At 39.9% G+C, this 26,359-nt stretch overlaps 1 protein-coding gene across 5 annotated transcripts in view; it reads left to right on the top strand.

Moving 5' to 3' along the window:
* Positions 1-26,359, top strand: part of CD47 (CD47 molecule) — a 79,508-nt gene that overhangs the window by 40,634 nt on the left and 12,515 nt on the right. For 3 of the 5 annotated variants that reach the window (XM_070750099.1, XM_070750101.1, XM_070750100.1), the window contains exons 3-7: positions 568-657; positions 14,939-15,040; positions 16,964-17,056; positions 18,511-18,606; positions 21,182-21,274. In XM_070750099.1, coding sequence (XP_070606200.1) covers positions 568-657; positions 14,939-15,040; positions 16,964-17,056; positions 18,511-18,606; positions 21,182-21,274 — 474 coding nt within the window. Of the gene's footprint in view, positions 1-567; positions 658-14,938; positions 15,041-16,963; positions 17,057-18,510; positions 18,607-21,181; positions 21,275-26,045; positions 26,110-26,359 lie in introns of all 5 variants that reach the window. The other 2 variants (XR_011558963.1, XR_011558964.1) reach the window with 1 other exon arrangement.

Here is a 26,359-nt window from a genome sequence, read left to right as displayed (position 1 = left end):
GGAGATGCGGACATGTGCAGTGTGGCGTGCGGGGGAAGGGTGTTGTATGCACTAGCATGCGTGCACACTCCCATTTTTGGCACGCAAGAAGAAAAAGGTTCACCATCCATGCCGCTGGCATTGTTATGTGCTGTCAATCCTTCAGTATTGCTTCCATTTTTAGTAACTACTCTTACTTCATTATGCTTATTTATACAAAAAGTTGCAAATGGACTGTAATAAACACAGGTTTATTAGATTGTTTATTGTCGTGGATAGGCAGACATTACCATACTAGAGAAGTGATATATTTCAGGATGGACGATTTGAAGAAACCTTGCATCCTAAATATAGATCGTCATTAGTTAGATGGAGAATCTGCTAACAGACGTTATTTAAGATGTCAAGAAATACACAATCCTACTATGCTTTGAATGTGGAAACCTAGAACAATTGTACTGTAAATAATTTGACTTTTTTTGCTGTAAGGAGAAAGAAATGTCCAAAAGGTCAACACAGAAATAATGTGAAATATATTATAAACATGCGCTCATTCCTGAAGTTGTACTGTATTTGTTTTGTTTATAGCACCTGGGTTACGGTCTACAGAGCAGTTCGCTGTCATTTCCATGATAATATTGATTGTTGTTTTGTACTGGTGCCAGTTCATTACAGTAGGTAAGTACTAAATTCCTGTTTCTTTATTAATGCTGATATAAGTAAAGTTTGTTAGTGTGTGTGTGTGTGTGTGTGTGTGTGAGTGTGATCTGTGTGGGATAATGCAAAAAAAGTTTGTGATTTACATGATTAAAAACTTGTGTAAGTATCTTCACTTTAAGCAGGTTATATAATTGGTTCCTGATGTTTTCTTGTCTACGGAAATAACAATAAAAGGTGATACTAATTAATTAAAAACTGCTATCCTTTCAGTTATGACATCAATGAGTATTTATTAAAACCTTCTATAACAGTCTGCATTAAAAAAAAGTGTTGTATTTGTCTGTGGGTGTTCAGCATTTGGCCATAGAGTGACATAAGTTGAATACAGACAACTATCGTTCTGTAGAAAATGTCATTTCTTTTAATGTCATTATTTCTATAAATTTAGTTTTATATTAATAATTATATAAAAGCAATATGTTTCTGAACATTGATAGACATGCTGCAATGAGAAGGAACCAGTATGTGTCTGCTGCAATGCCAGAGCAAATCCATTTTCTTTATAGAATGATTCGCTTAGTAGATTAGGAGAATGTTGTACAGAGTACTTGGACCTCAATACTTGGCCTTCAACTGAGCCTTGAATGAAATTTTCCTTATTAAAATGGAAAGATGGTCCTATTCAATAGAATAGAATAGAATAGAATTTTATTGGTAAATGTGTTTGGACACACAAGAAATTCTTCTTGGTGCACATGCTCTCAGTGTACCTAAAAGAAAAGATAAGTTCATCAAGAATCATAAGGTACAACATTGATAGTCCGAGTACATATAAGCAATCCAATCATATTAGGAACCAGTCAGTATAAATTGTAAGGATACAAGCAACAAAGTTACAGTCATTTGTGGGAGGAGATGGATGACGATAACGATGAGAAGATTAATAATAGTACAATTTGACAGTTTTGAGGGAATTATTTGTTTAGCAGTGATGGCATTTGGGAAAAACCTGTTCTTGTGTCTAGTTGTTCTGGTGTGCAGTGCTGTATAGCGTTCTTCTGAGGGTAGGAGTTGAAGCAGTTTGTGTCCAGCATGTAACCAATTGTTTAAAAGACTTACAATTGGTTGAGTGATCATGTCCAAATAATGCTAATGAATGGTTCTACTTCGGTTTGAAGAACTGAATGTCATATTGAAAAGAGAATAGACTCATTTTGTGCACAAGGCAGAACCAGAACCAATGAAAAGTGCTTTAGACTACTTTCAGTAGGAATTGTCTAACTGTATGAGCTATGTGGTCAGGTTAGTTACCACCTGAAGTGAAGAACTTGGTAGAGTTCTTTAAAGACTGGATGATGATGATGATGATGATGATGATGATGATGATAAAGGTTGTTTTATTTATTTGTTTGTTTGCTTGTTTGACTTCTGTGCCACCCAATCCCGAAGGAATCGGCAGCTTACAACAATAATATAAATACAAATACAAATAAATACAGAACAATAAGAAGTCGAATATAGTATCTAAATCTATAAAACCCCGTATTAAACCCCCCCCCCCCATTAATTATCATCATAATCACATGCATGCATACCATTCATGCAGTTTGGCCTTATCAGTCGTTAGTTCATGGTCCCCCCAGGCCTGCTGGTAAAGCCAGGTTTTCATGGCCTTACAGAAAGCCAGTAGAGCGGGAGCAGTATGGACATCAGGGCACAGTTGGTTCCATAGGGCCGGGGTGGCCACAGGGAAGGCCCTTCTCCATGGTCCTGCCAGCCTGCATTCCTTAGTCGATGGGACCCAGTGGAGGCCAACTCTGTGTGCTCTTATTGGTCTCTGGGAGGTATGTGGCAAGAGACTATCCTATAAATAGTCTGGTCCTGAACCATGTAGGGCTTTATAGGTAATAACCAACACCTTGAATTGTGCCTTGAGACTAATAGGAAGACAGTGAAGCTTCTGGAGCATAGGTGTTATATGGGCATACCGAGGAATACCCATGACAGATCTCGTGGCTGCATTCTAGACTATTTGCAATCTCCGAACACTTTTCAAGGGTAGCCCCATGTAGAGCGTATTGCAAATATTAAGATGGGAGGTGATGAGGGCCTGAATGACTGTGTGTAGAGCCTCCTGATCCAAATAGGGCCGCAACAGGTAAACCAGGTGAACCTGGGCAAAGGCCCCCCTAGCCACAGCCAAAAGATAGTGGTTAAAGCTCAGTTGTGGGTCCAGGAGGACACCCAGGTTGCAGACCCTATCTAAGGGGGTCAATGTTCCCACCCACCCAGAACAATGGATGGAAAGATTGAGGAGTCCTTGGGAGGAAATGCCCACAGCCACTCAGTCTTGTCTGGATTGAGCTTGAACCTGTTGGCCCCCATCCAGATCCTTACAGCTTCCAGGCACTGGCACATCACATCCACCGCTTCACTGAATTGGCATAGGGTGAAGATGTATAACTGGGTATCATTTGTATGATAATTTGTCATAGAGTCTAGTGCACTCTGGGAGTCTTGCTAGTTTCTAAATATAATTCTTTTTGCTATGCCCCATGCCTGAGATAACTGGAGATCTATCTATCTATCTATCTATCTATCTATCTATCTATCTATCTATCTATCTATCTATCTATCTATCTATCTATCTATCTATCTATCCATCCATCCATCCATCCATCCATCCATCCATCCATCCATCCATCCATCCATCCATCCATCCATCCAACCACCCAACCACCCAACCCATCCATCCATTCAACTTCTGTGCCGCCCAATCCCAAAGGACTCAGGGCGGCTTACAACAACAGTATGGGTACAATATAAATAGATACAAAACAGTGAAAGAAGTCGAAAATTATCTAAGGCTAAAACATTAACAAACTAAAAAACCCCTTAAAAAGTTATTATAAGAAATGCCGGTACTGCAAATCTCCAATTATTTTTGCCTGCCTAATATGCTTGCTCCTACTGTCCCTTCTCTCTAGGTCCCTTCTATTAAATGTTGCCATTGTGTGAGACCCAGGACACATAGTGGCTTCTCTTGTCACAGCCCCCACCTTCTGGAACAAGATCCCACCCAGAGATATGGATAGCATCCATTCTCCTGAGGTTTTAAAATCCCCATAAAACATGGGATATTTTGGAATAAAATTCAAAATAGGCTTCATATTTTTAATATGACAAAATTTGCCCATAAGTCTGGGAAAATTCTATTTTTATAGTTATTTATTCTTATATTCATGCAACATTTTATACAATATTATGCCAAATTTGCAATCCAACCATTTTGATGCATTCAGATGAATCTATTCTTTTACAATCCTGGATTTTCTGGCTTCTAATAATCTACAAAAGGGTGTGATCATGAAAATCTAATTTGATCTAAGAGCTAATATTTCGCTGAAAGTAGTGGTACTATTACCAGTATAGAATAGAATAGAATAGAATAGAATAGAATTTTATTGCCCAAGCATCCTTGGATACACAAGGAATTTGTCTTGGTGCACATGCTGTCAGAGAACATAAAAGAAAAGATAAGTTTGTCAAGAATCATAAGATACAACACAATAATAGTCCAGGTACAAATAAGCAATCCAACCTTATTAGGAACCAGTCTAAGTAATATAACTTACTTAGATGCTACAAAATGTCCTATGATATATATCCTCATACATTTCTAAGGATTTATGAATGTGAAACTAAGATATATGCTAGGATTTTGATCAGGTATTACTTCAGTAGGCAGGCAGGTAGGTAGGCAAAAAAGAATGACCCACTGTAATTACTTTGCTTCAACTTCCTATCTTAATGGCTTTTAATGTCATTGATGATGTGGCTTGTTTCCTTAGATTGGAACCTGAAGAAATTGTTTCATATTGAGACCTTTCCTATACAGTAGCTTCCAAACATAGTGTGACGAGACTATTGTTCATTTATTTATTCATTCATTCATTCATTCATTCATTCATTCATTCATTCATTTATTTAAAAATCTGATATTGGATAAAAATCTATTCTACAAGGTTATTTAGCTATGCCATTTAGTTGATATTTTCATGATGATATCATCCAAACATGGATTTTGCTTACTGTATATATTCCCTCCAGTTTAAGTAAATACTATATTAATATCTTTCTGTGAGAAAGAGTTTAGCCAGTAGCTAATGATCATAAAGCCGTCATAGTTATTTTGAATTTGTAGGGTTAAAGGAGAACTGTTCATCTACAGTTAAGTGAAGGTTCATAATCTGAGGATTTTCCTGCTCTATAATTAGGACTACAGATTGTTTTGGTTAATATGAGGGCTCTCTTATTAGATCACATTAATGTGTTTCAGTATTTTTGTATCATAAGATATATATTTCATGGGATAAACAAGCTGAATGATTATTTATTTGTTTGTTTGTTTGTTTGTTTATTTGTTTGTTTGTTTAGCTGCCTGTCTTATACGTGCTAATCCTAGGTGGTTCACAAAAAATTCCATTAAAACAGAATAAATGTAACCAACAGCATTCTATCGTCACAACATATCAGAGAAGGATAAGATTCATTCATTCATTCATTCATTCATTCATTCATTCATTCATTCATTCATTCATTCATTCGTATATTTGTTTATTTGTTTTTTTATTTATTTGTTTGTTTATTTAAGAAAATTTATATTGCTGCCTACTCACACATGGCGACTCAAGAGGATTTACACGGATATAAAAACTATATGAAAGAAATAAAAATAATAAAATTATAAATTAGTAAAATAATAACCTCTCTACCCCAACAACAACATACATTCATTTCTCTGAATATCCCAATTTCTTCCCCAAAATTTAGCCATCACTAATCTAGCTGCCCTGATCAAATTTACAATCAATTCCTTTTTTGATTTCATTTATATCCCATTTTTTGCAACAGTAATGCAATCCTTGGTGACATATCTAAAGTTACGTTCAAAACTGCTCTAATTTCTCTAAACACCATGTCCCATATTTTTGTGCACTGTCACAATCCCACCCCATGTTTATACTGTATGTACCAACCTCGTTCTTGCACCTCCGACAAATATTTGTATATTTACCATCTATTTGATTTAATTTATGTGGTGCTAGGTACCACCTCCATATCACTTTTGTTTTTGAACATTTCTTTAAATGTAAGCCAGTTCCAATAATTAAGATATCAGACTAGAAATCAGGAGACAGTGAGTTCTAATCTGATATAGACATAAAATATGACCCCTGGCCAATCACATCTCACCTCTTTGGGCTGTTGTGGAGAAAATAGGAAAAGGAAAAAGTATTAGATATGTTTGCCACATTGAGTCATTTATAAGAATTTATAAAAGCAAGAAAAACATCTAAAATAGGTTGTAGAAAGAAATTGTTAATAGTTTTTCATTTGTTAAAAGTTGCTCTTTAGAACTGATTGTTTTCTATATATCAAAAACCATGCTGTGTTTTTTCTGCTTTGTGCAACAGCTACAGCGATAATATTGATTTATAAGGTGTATTTTCTCCTACATATCAAAAATCGTGCTGAGTCTACTAGTTAATGCAATATCTGAAACTAGTTTCTGGAATAGAAATATATATGTCAGTTTGTTAAAAGAGACTCTGGCAAAAATAAGAATGGTTGGTGTTAGGGCCAATGGAAGAAGCAGACAGAGGTGGCTTCAAAACAGCAGCTCTTCATTTGGCAACTACAGTGATACCTTGTCTTACAAACTTAATTGGTTCCGGGACGAGGTTCTTAAGGTGAAATGTTTGTAAGACGAAACAATGTTTCCCATAGGAATCAATGAAAAAGCGATTAATGCATGCAAGCCCAAAATTCACCCCTTTTGCCAGCCGAAGCACCCGGTTTTGCACTGCTGGGATTCCCCTGAGGCTCCCCTCCATGGGAAACTCCACCTCCGGACTTCTGCGTTTTTGCGATACTGCAGGGGAATCCCAGCATCGCAAAAACAGGTGCTTCGGTGGCAACGGAAGTCTGGAGGTGGGGTTTCCCAGCGAAGGGAGCATCAGTGAAATCGCAGCGTCGCAAAAACACCGAAGTCCTCAAAACCACACCTCAGGACCTCTGTGTTTTTGCGATGCTGCGATTTCATTGAGGCTCCACTTGCTGGGAAACCCCACCTCTGGACTTCCGTTGCCAGTGAAGCACCCATTTTTGCGCTGCTGGAATTCCCCTGCTGGGATTCCCCTGCAGCATCACAAAAACAATGAAGTCCAGAGGTAGGGCTTCCCATGGAGGGGAGCCTCAGGGGAATCCCAGCAGTGCAAAAACGGGTGCTTCGCTGGCAACGGAAGTCCAGAGGTGGGGCTTCCCAGTGGTGGTGGTGAGTTTGTAAGGTGAAAATAGTTTGTAAGAAGAGGCAAAAAAAAATCTTAAACCCCGGGTTTGTATCTCAAAAAGTTTGTATGACGAGGCATTTATAAGATGAGGTATCACTGTATTTACAACCCAGGCAAAAGTTCTGTCCGACAGCTAGCCCTTTTATACAGAGCTGCCAGGTAGTCTAGCCAATCAGTAGTCAGTATTTTCCTTCCAGAATGGAAGACCTGACTGAAGCCTGTGTGCCTCAGTCTTGAGAACGTAACATCTCTCCCCTCTTAGTTGGGGAGTCATAGTCACGCAGATAGCAGGGAGACATAGTCACGCAGATAAGCACGGCCTTTAGTTGGTCTTTCAGACCTTCACAGCTCAGTCAGAGCTGGATGAGCGGTCATGTCAGATGAGTTTCTGTTGCTCCTGGCCTCAATCAAAGGGAGTTCCTGGATTTCAGCCTGGGGTATGGCTGGAGCTTTGAGGACAGGTTTGCTTAGAGCTCACCCCCTGGCATGAGTGTCACTGGGTAAGTCTTCCAGACTTGGTTGGCTTGAGTTCACACTGTTAGCAAGTGATTCCTCCTGTTGTTTAGGCATTGGCTCAAAAGTTAGTAAGAGTGACTGAGACAGCCTCAGAGTTGGTCAACGTGCTGCCTCCAGCTTCTACTGTCTTCAAGCTCTACTCTGTAAGAGTGAGGGCCGATGATCTCTGTGACTGTGGCAGGAAACCAGAGAGGACCCCCAGCATAGTTGTGATCCCCTTGATCCCCTATGCTAAAGTGTTGGAGCTGACTACTGGGGCCTCAGCAGAGTAGTTAGGGTGTAACCGATCTAAGTGGGATCGTAGTCGGTGACCCATTAGAACTTTGGTGACCCATTAGAAACTCTAGGAGTGATATGCTGCATTAATAAAAAAATTATCGATTCAGCTTTGCCAATTGCCTGGGCCCGTGCGTGAAAAGGCTTCTTTTGCTGATCTCAGCATTCTCTCTGTTTGACCACTGCTGGAGGGATGGAATGGTGAGCAAAGGTTGTGTTCTGCTTAATAGCTTTCAAATGGTAAGGCAGTGAATTGGGGACTGTTGTCTGAAACTAGGACGTTGGGCAGGCTGTGCATGGAGAAAAGTTTCCATAACACCTTGATTGCCACCTCCACCCCAGTGGTGGCCATGAGGGCTATCTCTAGCCACTTTGATATGCTTTAATGCTGCATGTTGACTCCTCAAGCAGAATGGTGACTCACAGCTTCTTTTGGTGTGGCGTGGTTGCTTGCCAGATTGTTGTTTGACAGACCTCAGTCGCACTGGCCCAGTTGATTCTCCATCATGGCTGCCAAACACCATGTTGACACTGCTTGGCATAGCCAGGCTTGCTTGGTGTTGTGTTGCATGTTTTGAAGGCAGCTTGGCATGGCACTCTTGTTAGATGCCCGCCATGGTCTCATCATTGACAGATGGCCTTGCAGTATTGGCAGTTGATTCATGACGGTGCCCTCCATAGCTGGCACATGGTGGAAGTCTGTCATCAAGTGTGTTTGCCATTTCACGCTTTTTGAATCAAAAGTGGCAAACTTCCTCATTGCTATCAGGTGAAAGGTTTTGCACTGAACTCTCATGATGCAGGCCAACTGTCTTTTGCATGCTTTTTGGGCTGCTAGGTTGCTGTAGTGCCTCATCCAACATAGTGGATGCCTCGGCTGCCCTGGCCTTGTCCAGCGCAATCTGGAGAGTGAGGGTGATCTTTGAAAGTAACCTCTATTGGAGGTTTCTGTAGATCACTCAGTCAAGCAGTAGCTCATCTAGATTTCAGAATTCATAATGGGCAGCAGCCTTGCGCAGCATGGCAATGTATTCTTAGTGGACTCCCCCTCCTTCTGGTTTTGCAAATTGAAGGTGTGACACCACACGAATTCAGAGTGTTTGGGAGCATAATGGATCTTGAGCATTGTCTGTAGGGTGACCGTCTGGACTGGCATTAGTTTGCTGAGTGCCTGGGCCTTCTCGAACACGTCTGTACTCAGGAAAATGCTAGTTTACATTTCTGATAGCCCAAAGAGGTCATTTGCCTCCATGAAGCATTCAAAGTGAGTCATGTAGGTGTCCTAATGCTTCCATGCTTGGTTGAAGTGACTCGATGGGCTGTGCGTTGTCATGTTGGTTGAGTTAGCACTTTAGAAAGGCCATTTGTCAAAGTCTTACTACCCTGGACTGGATTGTGAGGTTGTCAGCTCTTTTCTGGCCTGTCTGCCTTCCAATACCACCTATGTTGCCAGTGCTAGATAGGGCAAATGGAAGATGTAGACAAAAATGGCTTCAAAGCAACAGCTCTTTCTTTGGCAACTATTTACAATGCAGCAAAAGCTCTATCAGCCCTTTCAAGGGAGCTGCCAGATAGTCTAGCCATTAATCAGTAGTCAGTATTTTCCCTCCGGAATAGAGGAGCTCATTGAAGCCTATATGACAGTGATGGCGAACCTTTTTTCCCTCAGGTGCCAAAAGAACATGCACTATTGCCCATGTGTGAATGCCCACACCCATAATTCAATGCCTGCAGAGAGCGAAAATGGCTTCCACTACCTCCCGGAGGCCCACTGGAGGCCAGAAATGGCCTGTTTCATAACTTTTGGTGGGCCCAATAAACTCGTGTTTTGCCCTCCCCAGGCTCCAAAGGCTTCTCTGGAGCCAGGGAGGGTAAAAATTCCCTCCACCCCATTCCCCTGGAGGCTCTCTGGAAGCCATAAATGCCCTCCCAGGGCCTCTGTGTGAGCTGAAAATCAGCTGGTCAACACACATATGCATGTTGGAGGTGAGCTAAGGCAACAGCTTGCGTGCCAACAGATATGGCCCTGTGTGCCACTTGTGGTACCCGTGTCATAGGTTTGCCATCACTGCTATATGAGCTTCAGTCTGAGAATGTAACAGTTGGTAATGGTGTTCAGTGCTTTCTTTAGAAGCTACATAATCTTACTAAACACTAGTTGGAATAGTCCATTTTAAAAGCCTTGGTTTTGCTGGTAAAAAGACAGACTTGCATACAGGGTGCATTCCAAAAGTAATGCAATTATTTTTTTAAAGTAATTTATTGCACAGATTTGCACAAACACTTAAAAATTTTCAAAGTACTGTCCTTGGGCCTCTACACATTTTTTCCAGTGACTCTGGCATGACTGGTACGCGCCTTGGAAGGCGTCTTCGGGGACCTCTCGCAAGGTCTTCATCATGGCTGATTGGATCTCTTCTATGGACAAAAAACAGGTTCCTTTCAGGGTTGGAACAAAAATAAGTCTGCTGGGGCGACGTCAGGACTATGGGGGGGGGGCAGCATTGGCACCTGGTGTTTGTCCAGGAACTTGTGGACTCGTAGCACATTGTGGCAAGGCGCATCCATAGAAGATATCCAATCAGCCGTGACAAAGACCTTGCGAGAGGTCCCAGAAGACGCCTTCCAGGGCATGTACCAGTAGTGACAGAGTCGCTGGAAAAATGTAGAGGCCCAAGGACAATACTTTGAAGAATTTTAAGTGTTTGTGCAAATCTGTTCAATAAATTACTTTAAAAAAAATAGTTGCATTACTTTTGGAGCGCACCCTGTATATTTTGGGGAAATCCTGGGAGTCAAGAGATTTATTAAAATTAAAGTTTAGATAGGTTATCTCTAGTAAGCAATAATTTGGTAGTATAAAATAGTATAGGGAAAAACATGTTTAATAATTTGAAGTACAGTGATACCTTGTCTTACAAACTTAATTGGTTCCGGGATGAGGTTCTTGGTGAAAAGTTTGTAAGACAAAACAATGTTTCCCATAGGAATCAAAGGAAAAGAGATTAATGCCCAAAATTCACCCCTTTTGCCAGCCGAAGCGCCCGTTTTTGCACTGCTGGGATTGCCCTGAGGCTGCCCTCCATGGGAAACCCCACCTCTGGACTTCCATTGCTAGCGAAGCACCCGTTTTTGTGCTGCTGGGATTCCCCTGCAGCATCGCAAAAACACAGAACTCCGGAGGTGGTGTTTCCCATGGAGGGGAGCCTCAGGGTAATCCCAGCAGCGCAAAAATGGGTGCTTCGCTGGCAACGGAAGTCCGGTGGGTTTGTAAAGTGAAAATAGTTTGTAAGAAGAGGCCAAAAAATCTTAAACCCCGGGTTTGTATCTCGAAAAGTTTGCATGATGAGGCATTTGTAAGATGAGGTATCCCTGTACTTGCAAAAACAATCATTAATGCCATATAGTGGCAATATTGATCTTCCTATGTTTTTCTTTCAAATTAAAATCTTTGTTTAAATCAGGGATTACAAATTTTATATTTTAGAAAATAAATATTTTAAATTACCGTACCTATGCTATGCAGTATGTCTGTGTTAATCAGTGTTTCATTCAAACCAGTGTAAATTAGTCTGAGGTATTTATTAACATTAACAATTCCAGTAAATTTCGCAATGTTAGCATCTTGCAACTCGAGCTGCCTTTATTTGAGAGAAGTAGAAGGTGTTGTAGCTTTGATCATGTAATCATAACCATGACAACATAAAAAGTCCAGACTTGCTTGCAAAGAACAAGTGACTCACCTACCACAAGCAGTTTACAGAAAATTAAGTAAATATCAGTGATGAAACAAGCCCCACTGTGGATCTATTTGGAATAACTTTATATTGTATTTTGACCTAGAAATCTTTAACTGTTAAACAAATCATGCAATTAAACAGAAATACAACTAAAGGAAGCAAAGATAAAGCTAAATGACCAACCCTCTCCCCCCCCCAAATCCCAACCGTTTAAAAATAGCTAAGCACCTATACATTTGTATCTTTGGCAGCTTTATTGTAGTGATTCTAATTCTCCCAAGGCTTTTAGGTGGAAGATCCAAATCCCAGGTCAAACCAATAAACTTGTTTCTATAATATCCCAGGATCAGCAGCTCGGATTGGATGAAGCTGGGAGAAAGGACTCCCTTCTCCCAACCTAGATCTCAGTTCCTGCCTTTAATGGAATAGCACAAAGGGCTTATAAACAACTTAAAGTACAAGAGTTATAAACTATTTAAAAAGTTACAGCCTTTCCAGCTGTATCAGTCACAGATCATGAGTGAGTCTGTAGATTTATTATTATTATTCATAATGATTATGAATTGATCATCATCATTTTTATGTTTTCATTATATCATTAGTCATCACTGCTCATTATATTTACTGCAATTACTATCATTCCATACAAATAATAAACAAAATCATTATATTTCCTTGATGAGTTGCATTAATTTCTCAACAAATTGCAAACTTATTTACAGTGATACCTCGTCTTACAAACGCCTCGTCATACAAACTTTTCAAGATACAAACCTGGGGTTTTTAGATTTTTTTGCCTCTTCTTACAAACTATTTTCACCTTACAAACCCACCGCCGCCACTGGGATGCCCTGCCTCCGGACTTCCGTTGCCAGCAAAGCACCCGTTTTTGCACTGCTGGGATTCCCCTGAGGCTCCCCTCCATGGGAAACCCCACCTCTGGACTTCCGTGCTTTTGTGATGCTGCAGGGGCATCCCAGCAGGGAAATCCCAGTAGCGCAAAAACGGGCGCTTCGCTGGCAACAGAAGTCCGGAGGTGGGGTTTCCCAGCGAGGGGAGCCTCAGAGAAATCGCAGCATCGCAAAAACACAGAGGTCCAAAGGTGGGGTTTCGAGGACTTTGGTGTTTTTGCGATGCAGTGCAAAAATCGGCGCTTTGGCTGGCAAAAGGGGTGAATTTTGGGCTTGCACGCATTAATCGCTTTTCCATTGATTCCTATGGGAAATATTGTTTCGTCTTACAAACTTTTCACCTTAAGAACCTCGTCCCGGAACCAATTAAGTTTGTAAGACCAAGGTATCACTGTATTTATTTTTAGTTTAACATGCTTAGCAGCTTCATGCCTACATTGAGACTCTCTCTTCATATCTTTCTTTCAAGCTTTGAAACGCTACATCTTGCTGGAATTAAGTACCAAAGCAAGTGTTACCTAGTAGATAAGTGTTACCTAGATTTAGACAGAAGGGTACAATTTAAGGACAAATACAGTGGTATTGGAATCTTATGTAATTCTAACAGCCTATAGGATTGTTTTGAGGCAACATTTCATTAGTGGAATTCCCACTCCAGAAAGGATCTATTAGCATGCACATTGGCATTATTCAGTGCTGGGTCAAGACATTTTATTTTCCATAATTAATTGGCTTTTAATTGTATTTTGTTTGTTTTAAGTTTTTCCATGACTGCTACCTAAGTTATATGAGATTTCAGTTGGAAATGCCTAGCCGTGGGTAATAAATGAGGAAGCTGAATGTCTTTATTTTTAATTGTTTAATCAATTTCTAAAACTGAAACTTCGGCAAGGTAACCACACCAGGCAAAAAAAAAGATAAAATGTGCAACAATTAAATAGTTACATAGCAATTGCTCAGTGTTGCTCATTGCTTAGTTAGGAAGGTTTAAGTACTCTCCCAACAGACAGAAAGATTGGGATCATACAGAATTTTATTTGTGGAGGGGGTGGCCAAATACTCCTCCAAAGAGCAGCCTAAGAATTGTACAAGTTTGTTTTTTGGGTGTGCCTCCCCCTCTTTGTCTCTATTTTCTTTAAGATGGTCATCTTGTTAATCTTACTTATGAGTGATCTTTTAAGATCTCTGGGTTATTTTGCTTTATAAAATTTATTCTGGATTGTTTTAAATCTAAAGGTACACAATTTGCACCTCCCAAACCTACATATTGACCTGGATTTTTGCAAAGAGGATGAAAAATAAAGTTGGAAGAGGCCATATACTACCTGCCATTGAGTCCAAAGCCCTTGCTCAGTGCAGAAATTCAGGTCACAGCAACCCCATCAGATGGCTGTCCAGCTGCTACTTTTAGAACATTTCCAGAAAAGGAAAGACCCCCCTCCTCCTCCTCCACATCTCTGGATTAGCTAAATTTCTAAATTAATTTTTAAATCAAAGTATATTATGCAAAAATAGATTGTATACTAGATTAAAATCATTTTCTTAGAGGAAAATCTATATATATATATTGGTATATTAGAAGTGTGCATTGATTTTTGTGTGAACTTTAATACTTTTTCTATTGTTTGTAAAACTGTAGCAGCAATGGGCCTAAATGACTAAATAATATGGTAATGTAATATAAACAAAATTATACATACATACATACATGCAGCAGCTGCCAAAAAAGCCAACAGAGTTCTAGGCTGCATTAACAGAGGGATAGAATCAACATCACGTGAATTGTTAATACCATTATATAATGTCTTGGTAAGGCTACACTTGGAATACTGCATTCAGTTTTGGTCACCACGATATAAAAAAGATGTTGAGATTCTAGAAAGAGTACAGAGAAGAGCAACAAAGATGATTAGGGGACCGGAGGCTAAAATATATGAAGAACTGTTGCAAGAACTGGGTATGTCTCATTGAATGAAAAGAAAGACTAGGGGAGACATGACAGCAGTGTTCCAATATCTCACGGGTTGCCACAAAGAAGAGGGAGTCAGGCTATTCTCCAAAGCACCTGAGGATAGGACTAGAAGCAATGGGTGGAAACTAATCAAGGAGATAAGCAACTTAAAACTAAGGAGAAAATTCCTGACAGTTAGAACAATGGATCAGTGGAACAGCTTACCTCCAGAAGTTGTAAATTCTTCAACTCTGGAAGTTTTAAAGAAGATGTTGGATAACAATTTGTCTGAAGTAGTGTAGGGTCTCCTGCCTATGTAGGAGGTTGGACTAGAAGATCTCCAACTCTTGTTGTTGTTGTTGTTGTTGTTGTTGTTGTTGTTGTTGTTGTTGTTATTGTACATACTTACATACATACATACATACATACATACATACATACATACATACAGCATTCATATTCAGTTGATGCTGTTCAAAATCATAATTTGAAAGCCATGTATTTAAGTGTTTAGTGTCTAATTTTTGTTTTTATATTTTATTTTTCTTCTAGTGAAAAAGTTTGACATGATATCCGAAAAGAAAATTGGCTTAAGTGTTACAGGACTATTAATATCAATTTTTGCCGTGACTGGTACCATTCTTTATGCCCAAGGTAAGAATTTTAATAAATAAATGTACTCCATCAAGCTGAATTGGGCCTTAAGCTACATATAGCAAGACTGAATTTGATAATTGCCAGTATGTGACTGATAATAGTTTTTACATAATAACAGGAAAATTAATGTATGAAAAATTCAAAATGTCACCAAATGAATTAAAGACATTACTCTATACCCTGATTAAATTATTACTTCTATTATGTAACTGTCCTAGTTTTATATGTTCAGCATATCTGTTGGATATACTTGGTAGATATTATTCTTGCTACATGTTAAATATTTATGTATTAGAAATATTATAAAAACACAGATATCTCTGAGGTCATGAAATACATGGTCATAGTTCCCTCTCACTGTGCTTGCTGATTTTTAGTTTACTATACAAAGCATTCATTTTTATTTTTCTTCTTTAATACTGTATATCACCACAAATATAAAATAAAAGAAATCTTGAATGCATTGTTCAGCTAATTTGCAGTCATCAACGGCCAAAATTGAGACTATAAAGAACAGAAATCTTTCATTAAAATATAGAATGGTTCATATAGATGAAGCATGTCCAGCATTAATTCTTGTCATTTAAAAATATTTGCATTAATATTTCATCCTGTGTTAGTAGGATAAGTTATCCTACTATTAGGTAAACATTTAACAGGAAAATGACATTTCTTTTGTGCTGTTCTTCCCCTCAGGAGGCACTTAAGTAGGTCACCTTCATAATTTTCTGCTAATTTTGGAATACAATCATCACAATTATTTCCAAAGATGAAATTCTTATAATAAGCTATTTTACTTGTTAATATTGCATTCTAGTTAAGAACTAATAAATATTGACATATCAAAAAATTCTACGAGTTAAATATGATTTGATGAAGATAGATACAGTAATACCTCATGATACGAACTTAATTGGTGCAAGGAGGAGGTTCGTAAGACGAAAGGTTCGTAAGACGAAACATTGTTTCCCATAGGAAACAATGTAAAGTCAATTAATCCGTGCAACCAAAAAAACCCCCGCAACAAAACGGCTTTCGGCGACTGCTGGGAAGCGGCGCAGCTGTTTTAAAAGGTCGCAGCCGGCCTGGGGGGCTTGCCAGCACCCCCTCCGGTGCTGGCAAGCCCCCCAGGCCGGCTGCGACCTTTTAAAACAGCCGCGCCGCTTCCCAGCTGTCTCCTGAAGCCGAACACTAAAGCCGAACTTCCGCGTTCAGCTTCGGGAGACAGCTGGGAAGCGGCGCGGCTGTTTTAAAAGGTGACAGCCGGGCTGGGGGGCTTCCCAGCAACCTCCCGAACCGAACACGGGGTTCAGAAAAATTTTGCCTCTTCTTATGAACTTTGTTCGAGTTAGGAACCGGCGTTCGGGAGGCTTCTGGGAAGCCCCGCCGCCCGGCTGTCACCTTTTAAAACAGCGCGCAGCTTCCCAGCAGTCTCCGAACGCCGGTTCGTAACTCGAAAAAAGTTCGTAAGAAGAGGCAAAATTTTTCTGAACCCCAGGTTCGTATCACGAGTTGTTCGTAAGACGAGGGGTTCGTATCTTGAGGTACCACTGTATCTAGTCACAACTGAAATTTGTTCCCTCTCTTACTTTCCAACTGTAGCTTTATTGGCTGCAAATTTTAGAGCTAAGGGACAATCTTTTTCTTCAGATGTAGCAATTTTATTCCTAGACTGTATGGCTAATAGTGAGAATGATGGTGGTTATACAATATCTGGAAATTCACAGGTCCTCCATCCCATTGTATTGGAATAAAATAAAAAAAGACAACTTGGAAAAAGTAGAAATATACTCTGGCTTAAACTTGATGGTCTATTTATTGTGATTCCCATTGCAGTTATTCTTAATATAAATGGTATTCTTACATAATAGTTTGCCTGTAAAGACTGGATTGATTTTTTTTTAAATTGACCTCATCTAGGTGGATCTATAACGTTGGTTAAAACTGGCATTGGCCTCATTGTTATCCCCGCAATCATCGTAGTGCCTCTTTTATACTTCTTGTTCACATCAGGTGAGAATCTTCTAATTTATTTGATCACTGTATTTCTTTTTAAAGACTAAGTTAAATGTAACTCTGAAGGTGCAGGAGGAATGCAGAAGAGAAATAAACCATAAAATTAGTAGATATCTATTGGCACTGAACAGTATTCTCATTAAGTTTTAGGCAACATTTGGGGAGAAGGAGAAAAGGATTCAGAATTTTGAATTAGTACCAAAGTACCAAATTGTGACATTACCAAGGAGGTTTTTTGTTTTTCATTGATAGGTCAAAGCATCAGTTAGCGATTCCTTTGATGTGTCAAAGTATCACTTTTCTTGAAGTGATGATTTTTTTTACTGTCCTTCATGAAAGAAGAATTTGAGCTAAAAATACACACTGGGGGAAAATGTACAATACTTTTGTTATAAGTAGTTGTACAATAACTGATGGGTTGTTTATGGGCTGTACTTGTTGTCGGGATTGGTATTAGGTTAAGGCCAAGCAGGCCCTAGCTTAGAGCACCAAAGCTTAGAAAGCACCGATACCAATTGTTCTAAATATGGAAATCTTTTCATCAGTAGAATATGGAGCCTGGGACTCTTGTGCCAGCCAGCATTGTTTGTTGGCCTTTAGTATCCAAATTCTGTTATACTACATTATTCTGAGAGTTTTGACAGCCTCCTTGGTATAATGATTTTATTGGGGTGGGAACCAGGAGACCAGAAGTTGTAGCCCTGCCTTAGGCACAAAACTACCTGGCTGATCTTGGGCAAGTCGCTCTTTCTCAGCTCTAGGAAAGAAGCAATGGCAAGCCTCTTCTGAAAAACCTTGCCAAGAAAACTTAGAGGCCTGTCCTGGCACTCTTTGAGAATTGGACACAGTTGAATAAAGGAAAAAATAATTGAGAGTTGCGCATAAAACAAGTTACTCTGGGATTATTTTATTCATCCATCCTGATATCTTTATCTGCTTCATACTGGCATTGTGTATTTGGATACTTGCATATTTGTGCAAGTTTAAATACTTTCCCCCCCCAAAATATTTTATTAATTTTCTTAAAATCGACAAAACTGACAAACATACATTTAACATAAAGATGGGGTTGTATCTACCCCGCTTATTCTAGAAGTAAAATTTCAATACAGAAAAAAGAATACATTAAAAGAATACTTTAAATCAACTTATTGCTTTAAATGAAAAGAAGAAAGTTTAAATACTTTTCCCCCCCAAAATATTTTATTAATTTTCTTAAAATCGACAAAACTGACAAACATACATTTAACATAAAGATGGGGTTGTATCTATCCCGCTTATTCTAGAAGTAAATTTTCAATACAGAAAAAAGAATACATTAAAAGAATACTTTAAATCAACTTATTGCTTTAAATGAAAAGAGGAAAGTTTAAATACTTTTAAACTTGTTCTATTTTTCATTTGTTTCTGAATATGTTCTTTTCTCAATAACTTTGTTATTCTTTCCCCAGTTTTTGAGAAGCAACCACTTTTTGCAATTATTTTGCTAGCTCTGAAGGCAGTTGGATACATAATTGCTGTGGCTGGATTTGCTTTGTGTATGTCAGGTAAACAAAACTTTATCAAAGTAATATGTGTTACAGTTTGGTTCTGAAGAAGTTACTTAACTTTTACACTGTGGCTGTCACAAACTAAAAACAAAATTACAACAAAGCATAGCTATATGTCTATATCAAATTCAATACTTTTCAGATATTATCAACCCATATCAAATGCTTCTGGACTTCCAGTGTCCTAGTTTAGCATGGGAAAGAATGCTGGCCCTTGCAGCTCAGCATCATCTTACATGGTCTTGAAATGAAGGTAATAAATCAAAAGTGCAAATTATCGCAAGCATCACTGCTGAAAAGAATGAATACCTTAAAGATTAGCTTAGCTGTAGCTTAATTTGGGCTTGCCTTTGTGATGCTGTCTGTTTTTTTCCTTCCTTGCCCAATAACCCTCCTCTTCCCTTCCCTTCATTTATTTTATTCTCCCCCCTTTTTTTGCTTTCCTCCCTATCTTTTTAAACCATTTCAGTGTAGTCCTTCTGTCACTCCCTTCCTCCTTCCCTTCTAGTTGCTACGTGCTATGTTTGTGCATGGCTTCAGTTTCAAGAGAGAGAAGACACTTTGCACGGTGGACTGCATGTCAGCATCCATCGCATCTTCTAAAGCCAAGCATAGATTGTCCTGGGGTTTTGCTTGCAGCAGCTGTTTGCAGCTGATACTCAACTCTGGGAAAAGACATGGATGCTTTAAGGCAGAGGTCCCCAACCTTTTTTGCACCAGGGACCGGCTTTAAGCTAGACCAGTTTTCCACGGCCCGGTGGGAGGGGGGCTTTGGTCAAATGGGGGTGGGGTTATGGAGGGGTGGAGCTTAGTGACGCAGCTCTCCACACTTCTCCACAGGGCGGGGAGAATCAGGAGGCTCCTTTGGCGGCTGGGGGCTGCCTGGCTTTGTGATTTTGGCTGGGGGGGGAGTTAGGAAGGTCCTACTTCTCCCCCCCCCCAGCCAAAAATTCAAAGCCTATCTGCTGGATACGGGCGATGAGTGGGACAGAGCGGCGCGGAAGCCTCTTGCAGCAGCTGCCACAGCCACCGGCTTCGGCACCGCTCGTCCCGCTCATCGCCCGTATCCAGCAGATAGGCTTTGAGTTTTTGGCTGGGGGGGGGAGAAGTAGGACCTTCCTAACTCCCCCCCCAGCCAAAATCACAAAGCCAGGCAGCCCCCAGCCACCAAAGGAGCCTCCTGATTCTCCCCGCCCTGCCCGACGCCCCACCCTGTCCTGCATAATGTCCTCTGCCGGGAGGGCAGCGGCACCGCGGACCGGCTGGAAAACCCCAACGGCCCGGTCCCGGTCCGCGGACCGGCGGTTGGGGACCTCTGCTTTAAGGAGCTGCTAAAGAGGACAAAAATATTATAGTTGGCGATTTGTTTCTTTTGACCAAGATTCGTATTTTATATCTTTTGCATTGCTTTCATGTTTCCTACCTTGAGTGCCTGTGTGACAGGTGGGATACAAATATAACGAATAAAGCTATAAATAAAAATACTTCCTTAATATGGGGCTACCATATCAGAGCTGTAAAATTACAAATAACAGATAAAACTCTCCTTGCTGCCACCTAGTGATTATTGCACTTTTTTTTGGAAGCCTAGATATGGAAGTTCTGTATAATATGAACTGTGGAGCATTTTGATACAATTTAAATACATTTTTGAGCTTACAGTTTTGTTCTCTATTGTGGACTACTGTGTACTGCTATCTGATGAATCCATGTTTGTAAGAACAGATATGTTACCATGACAGACATTTTGTCATGCATGTCAGGCTTCCTTGATGGCATATATTTGTAACAGTTTCAGTTCTCTTAAAATTCCAGAAATGCCTGTCAGGTCTCTGGGTTGTGGGCTGCTTCTTACAACTGGACATATTTAATTGTTATGTAACTATCTTAACCAATACAAACTTCCCTATACAGTGTTCCCTCGATTTTCGTGGATTCGAACTTCGCGAAAAGTCTATACCACGGTTTTTCAAAAATATTAATTAAAAAATACTTCACAGGTTTTTTCCCTATACCATGGTTTTTCCCGCCCGATGACGTCATATGTCATCGCCAAACTTTCATCTGCCTTTAATAAATATTTTTTTAAATAAACTTTAATAAATAAACATGGTGAGTAATAATCTAAATGGTTGCTAAGGGAATGGGAAATTTCAATTTAGGGTTTTAAAGTGTTAAGGGAAGGCTTGTGATACTGTTCATAGCCAAAAATAGTGTATTTACTTCCGCATCTCTACTTCGCGGAAATTCAACTTTCGCGGGCAGTCTCGGAACGCATCCCCTGCGAAAATCGAGGGAACACTGTACATCTTAAGCAGACTCATACATAAACTATATTCTGCCATTTTAAAAAATCTGTTAGTCCAAACTTTTATATAGTAAAGCCATGAAAAAAATCAAGCTTAATTTATGTATACAATTTCAAAATGTCCTTGCATGTTCTTCTGAAAAATGCCTGAAAAATGTAAAGTATGTGAGCACTCAAACATCTATACAATGTTGTTCAGAGCTGGTAAAAGGACCAGCCCCCTCTTTCATAATCTTTCATTCCCACCTTTTCTTCTCTCAACAGCATGTAAGCAGAAAGAGGAATCTGTTATGATTGGAGGCTTAGCAATTATTGGTGCTGTAGCGGCAATTGGCTTAATTTACATTATTATTATTGGTAAGTAATTTCTGTAGAAAATGTTTGCTCATTTATTTCATACTAAGATTATTTGAACCCAGATGATTCTGGTAGGCTACTTTTCTTTTTTTAAAAAACGCAATAAAGAATTATGAAAGAAAAAAAAGAAAAGAAAAAGAAACAGATGATCGGCATCCAGAAGGCAAACTGTGTAATGGCACAATATCAACAAAATTACTTGTGCTCCAAGGCTTGGATGCATAGCCACGTTTTCTGAGATTTTCTGAATATTATCAGGGTGGCAGCTGCATGGCTCTCTGGTGGAATGCTGTTCCAGAAGGCAGATGGTTTTAGAGAAGAATGCACTTCTTGGGTCCCAATAGATGACATTGTTTCATTGAAGGCGTCCCACTCTGCCCAGTCATGCTAAATGAAACATTAGAGCTATAACCCAGTAGACTACATTCAGCATCAATATTCAGGCTGTACGTTAGAATAGACTTTTTATATTATAACTGTCATCTGCAATTGCACTCGAGTACTGCTGTCACATGGGCCTAACATAGCCTGTTTATCATTGTGGGTGTTCTTGCATTCTGCAGCAGATGTAGCTTCTGTGTGGCCTTTACAGACAGCCTGATGTGGTGGTGTATATTGTAGTTAACCATTTATGAGATGACTAGGATGTGAGTGATTGAACAGTCAAGAACAGGCACAACCAACACAGTGTTCAATCTGTGTGAAAGCTCTCATGGTCACAGTTACTGCTTAAAATATATTTAAATAATATATATCTATAACTATATATCCTTGTGTGTGTGTGTGTGTGTGTGTGTGTGTGTGTCACATGTGTTTTTGCTGAATTTGAAAATTAAGGGAGACTAGGAGAGATCTATTTCGGCCTTAATTTGGCCTCATCAGCTAGCCATACCCACTAGGACTTGAACCTGCAACCTTTGCCTTGTAAGGCAGAGAATTATCCTTTAGGCTACAGTATCCAATCCTTTTAGCTCAGGGAAGGGTTACATATTTTTGTGTCGAATCATCCTGGTGTATTGAAGGAACATCACAGCTCCTTATTTGCCTATAATATAATGTAATATTATATTATATTATATAATTATATATATATATATATTTCAAATTAAGCTTATATGAGATATAAATAGTTGTCAATACTTAACATTTAAGAATACTTAAGAAAATTATTGACTTTTTTAAGAGATTCTTGTTCAATCTTTTTTCTCTTTTTTAACAAAACAAATATTTGGATCATAGTATTGTTTGCAAATGAAGAAAGTTAATATGATGGGTGGACTTTCCTATCATGGCATATCAGTCATATATCATATTTACAAAGTTATTGTTTTTAATCAGTGTCTACAGACCATATTTTTTTCCTCATGTATGTGATTCACATATGCAGCAATTAAATCCAGTCAGTCATCTGGGTTCACATGGGGTTTTTTTACACACTTAGTTTAAATAATTATCATATGCTTAGGAATATAAATGTCTGAATGAATCACACTTCAGACAAACAATTTTGCTTAATGAACATGCAGTTGGAAAATGTAGCCTTAGTTATTGGGAAAACTAGTATAGCACTGTGTGGTTGGTTATGAACTCAATAATACCACCACAACAGCACTTAAGATCTTTAGATGAATTAATAGTTGTATAATATATTTCATATGATCCACAACTGGAATATGATTTAATATACCCTTGATCAGGAATATTTCATTTGCATTTTATTACTTATTTTTATTAATACAAAAATGCCATACTTTTAGATTTGGATATTTGAAGCCTCGAGCAACTAAAGATCTAAGTGCCAAAGCCCACTGCAACAACATCGCTAAGAAGGCCTCAAGAGTTGTTAATCTAATCCTATGTAGCTTCTGCTCTGGAAATCTCACACTACTTATAAGAGCTTACAAAACTTTTGCCAGACCCATCCTCGAGTACAGCTCATCTGTTAGGAACCCATATCGCATCTCAGACATTAACACCCTTGAAAATGTTCAAAGATACTTCACAAGAAGAGCCTTTCATTCCTCCACTCGAAACAGAATACCCTACGAAACTAGACTTACAATCCTGGGTCTTGAAATCTTAGAACTATGACGCCTTAAACATGATCTAAGTCAGTGTTTCCCAACCTTTTTTGAGCCGCGGCACATTATTCACATTTTCAAAATCCTGGGGAACACTGAACGGGGGGGGGGGGGGGGGGTGGCTAAAGAAAAGTTTTGACAAAAAAAATCTTCCTCCATTTCGCTCTATTTCTCCCTCACTCTTTCTCTCTCTTCCTTCCTTCCCTTCTTTCTCTTTCTCCATCCCTCTTTCTTTCTTCCTCTCTCTTTTGCTCTCTTTCTCCCTCCTTCCCTCCCTATATGTCTTTCTCTCTCCCTTGCTCTCTCTGCCTCTCTTGCTATCTCTCTTTCATTCTCTCTCTTTTTCTCTCTCTCTCTCTCTTTCTCTCTTGCTATCTCTTTCTCTCTCTCTCTGTCTCTCTTTCTCTTTCTCTGTCTCTCTTTCTCTCTCTCTTGCTAGCTCTCTTTCTTTCTCTCTCTTTCTCTGTCTCTCTCTCTCTCTCTCTGCCTCTCTTGCTATGTCTCTCTTGCTCTCTCTCTCTCTCTCTCTGCCTCTCTTGCTATGTCTCTCTTGCTCTCTCTCTCTTTCTCTCTCTTCCTTTCTTCTCTGCGGAGGCCGGCGAAGGTTTTTCTTATTTTAAATGTTCCGGGTGGCAGGGGGATGCGGAGCCCGCACGCACACACACCCGACATTCCAAATCCTGCCTCAGCTGTAAGAAGAAAAAAGCGCTCGGTGAAGGGACTGCATGCAAGAGGGGCTGGGCGGGCGTTAGCAGCCCGATGAGGAGGACGAGAAGCCGCTGCAGCCACCCCCAACCCCCCCCCTTCCCTGGGTACCTTCCAAAGGCCCCTGGAAAAAGGCAGGAGGTAGCAACGAGGCGCGAGGACAAGCAGGCAGCTTGGCGGAGGGGAAGCGCTGATGGGCTCTCCTCCTTCCCCACCCCCGCGCTTCTCTCCCGCCCTGGCTTTTGCTTCGCCCGCAGATTTCCCCGCAGTTCAAAAGGAGGCAAGAGGTGGCCTGGATGAAATTGCGGGGAAATCATGGGGCGGAGCAAAAGCCAGGGCGGGAGAGAAGCGCGGGGGTGGGGAAGGAGGAGAGCCCGTCAGCGCTTCCCCTCCGCCAAGAGGTTATTGCCGCCGCCTCTGCCTCCACTCAGGGAGCCATCGTGGTTGAGCTGAGCGAGAGGAAAAGGCGCGGTGACCATGGTGGCTCCCTGAGTGGAGGCAGAAGCGGTGGCAATAACCTCTGTGCTTTCTACGGGAGCGTGGCTGAGCTGGACGGAGGGAAGCGGCAGCTCCCACTCGAGGAATCCACGGCAACGGGCGACAGCTTGGTGGGAGGCGACGGCGGGAGACACAGGCGGTGGGAGGAGAGGGAACTAGGAAGCGACTGTGAAGCCCAAGACCATCCACAGGACGACACTCAGGCAGGGGCGCCGGCAGCGCCCCGCCCAGCTGGAGCTTCTCGCGGCACACCTGGCCATGTCTCGCGGCACACTACTGTGCCGCGGCACACTGGTTGGGAAACGCTGATCTAAGTATTGCCCACAAGATCATATGCTGCAATGTCCTGCCTGTCAAAGACTACTTCAGCTTCAACCACAACAACACAAGAGCACACAATAGATTCAAGCTTAATATTAACTGCTCCAACTTGACTGTAAAAAATATGACTTTAGTAATTGGGTTGTCAAAGTGTGGAACTCATTACCAGACTCTGTAGAATCATCCCCGAACCCCCAACATTTTACCCTCCAGATTCCTAAGAGGTCAGTAAGGGGCGTACATAAGCGCACTAGAGTGCCTTCCGTCCCCTGTCCTATAGTCTCTCCTATATCTCATATTTCTTCTCTACTATATTCTCTATAACCTTCATTGTGTATTATTGTGATTTGGACAAAATAAATAAATAAAAATAAAATTAAAAAATTAGAGTGAAAGGGTAAAAATTATGACATTTATGGTATTAATTTATGACTTATATTAGTTAAAAACTGCCAAAATTAAAGGAGAGTTCAACATCATTAAGAGGAGTACAGATGATCAGCTGACTGTGGACATTTATTTGGTGGGCTAATATTCAGTATCTCAAAAAACTGAAGATGACTGCTGTATTATTGTTACACGCAATGCCATAAATTATTTCTTTAGTTTGCACGGAATTACTCTTTTTAATTGATTCAGATAAAGTGCTAAGCATAATGTGCTATTTAGCTTATGTTTTGTCATGAGATGACATCATAGTATTTTGTGTAGACCAGGGCATGATGGCAAACCATATTTAAAATATTGGATTAGTGTGTGAATTTCAACCATTCTGTTTCTGTTCATAGAATTTTTAATTTGGGCCTATAGAAAATGTTCATAATATGTATGATGAAGAACCTGCTGTGACTGGAGCATTCATTCTTAATAGTTACTTCAGACAATGATGATTTTCATTGTACATAAATCCTCACAGCTGCATAGATAGAGAATTTGTCATGTTAGGTAGAACTATAAGCAAAATCATGAACGTGACTATTTAAACAAGTAAAAGTCAAACAAACACTATTCAATAGTGGCTGTTTAATCCTGAGTTATATGAAATACAGAGAAGCACTTGAGTCCAGAATTAGCTACTCAAGAGTTACATTTAGAGTTACTTTTTAGTATATGTTTTCCATTAATTTACTTCGTTTATGCATTGCGTTATTACGCATGTTTTTCAGTGAGAGGCATATCTCATCAGATATGATTGGTTTTGTATGCTACAATCTTCCACATGTATATCAGGTACCTAATTTTATTTCTATTATAGTACAAAGAGAAAAAAGTGTACTATATTGGGTTAATGGTAACCTTAACCTTGCAACCTGTAAGTTATATTTTCCCATTAGGTACTTAATTATAATTATAATACATTTGTGCATTCAGTCAACAGACAGAAGTGTATTGCAACTTGCTTTATTTTTGTTCAAACCGTTGATCTGCCTAGCTTAGTACTCTGTTGCTAGGCTGATCGGTTTCCTCATGTTGGCCTCCT

The sequence above is a fragment of the Erythrolamprus reginae genome, chromosome 4 (assembly GCF_031021105.1).
Source record: "Erythrolamprus reginae isolate rEryReg1 chromosome 4, rEryReg1.hap1, whole genome shotgun sequence".
NCBI classification, from domain to species: domain Eukaryota; kingdom Metazoa; phylum Chordata; class Lepidosauria; order Squamata; family Dipsadidae; genus Erythrolamprus; species Erythrolamprus reginae.
The sequence above is the reverse complement of the archived record's forward strand: the minus strand, read 5'-3'. Positions and strand labels throughout refer to the sequence as shown.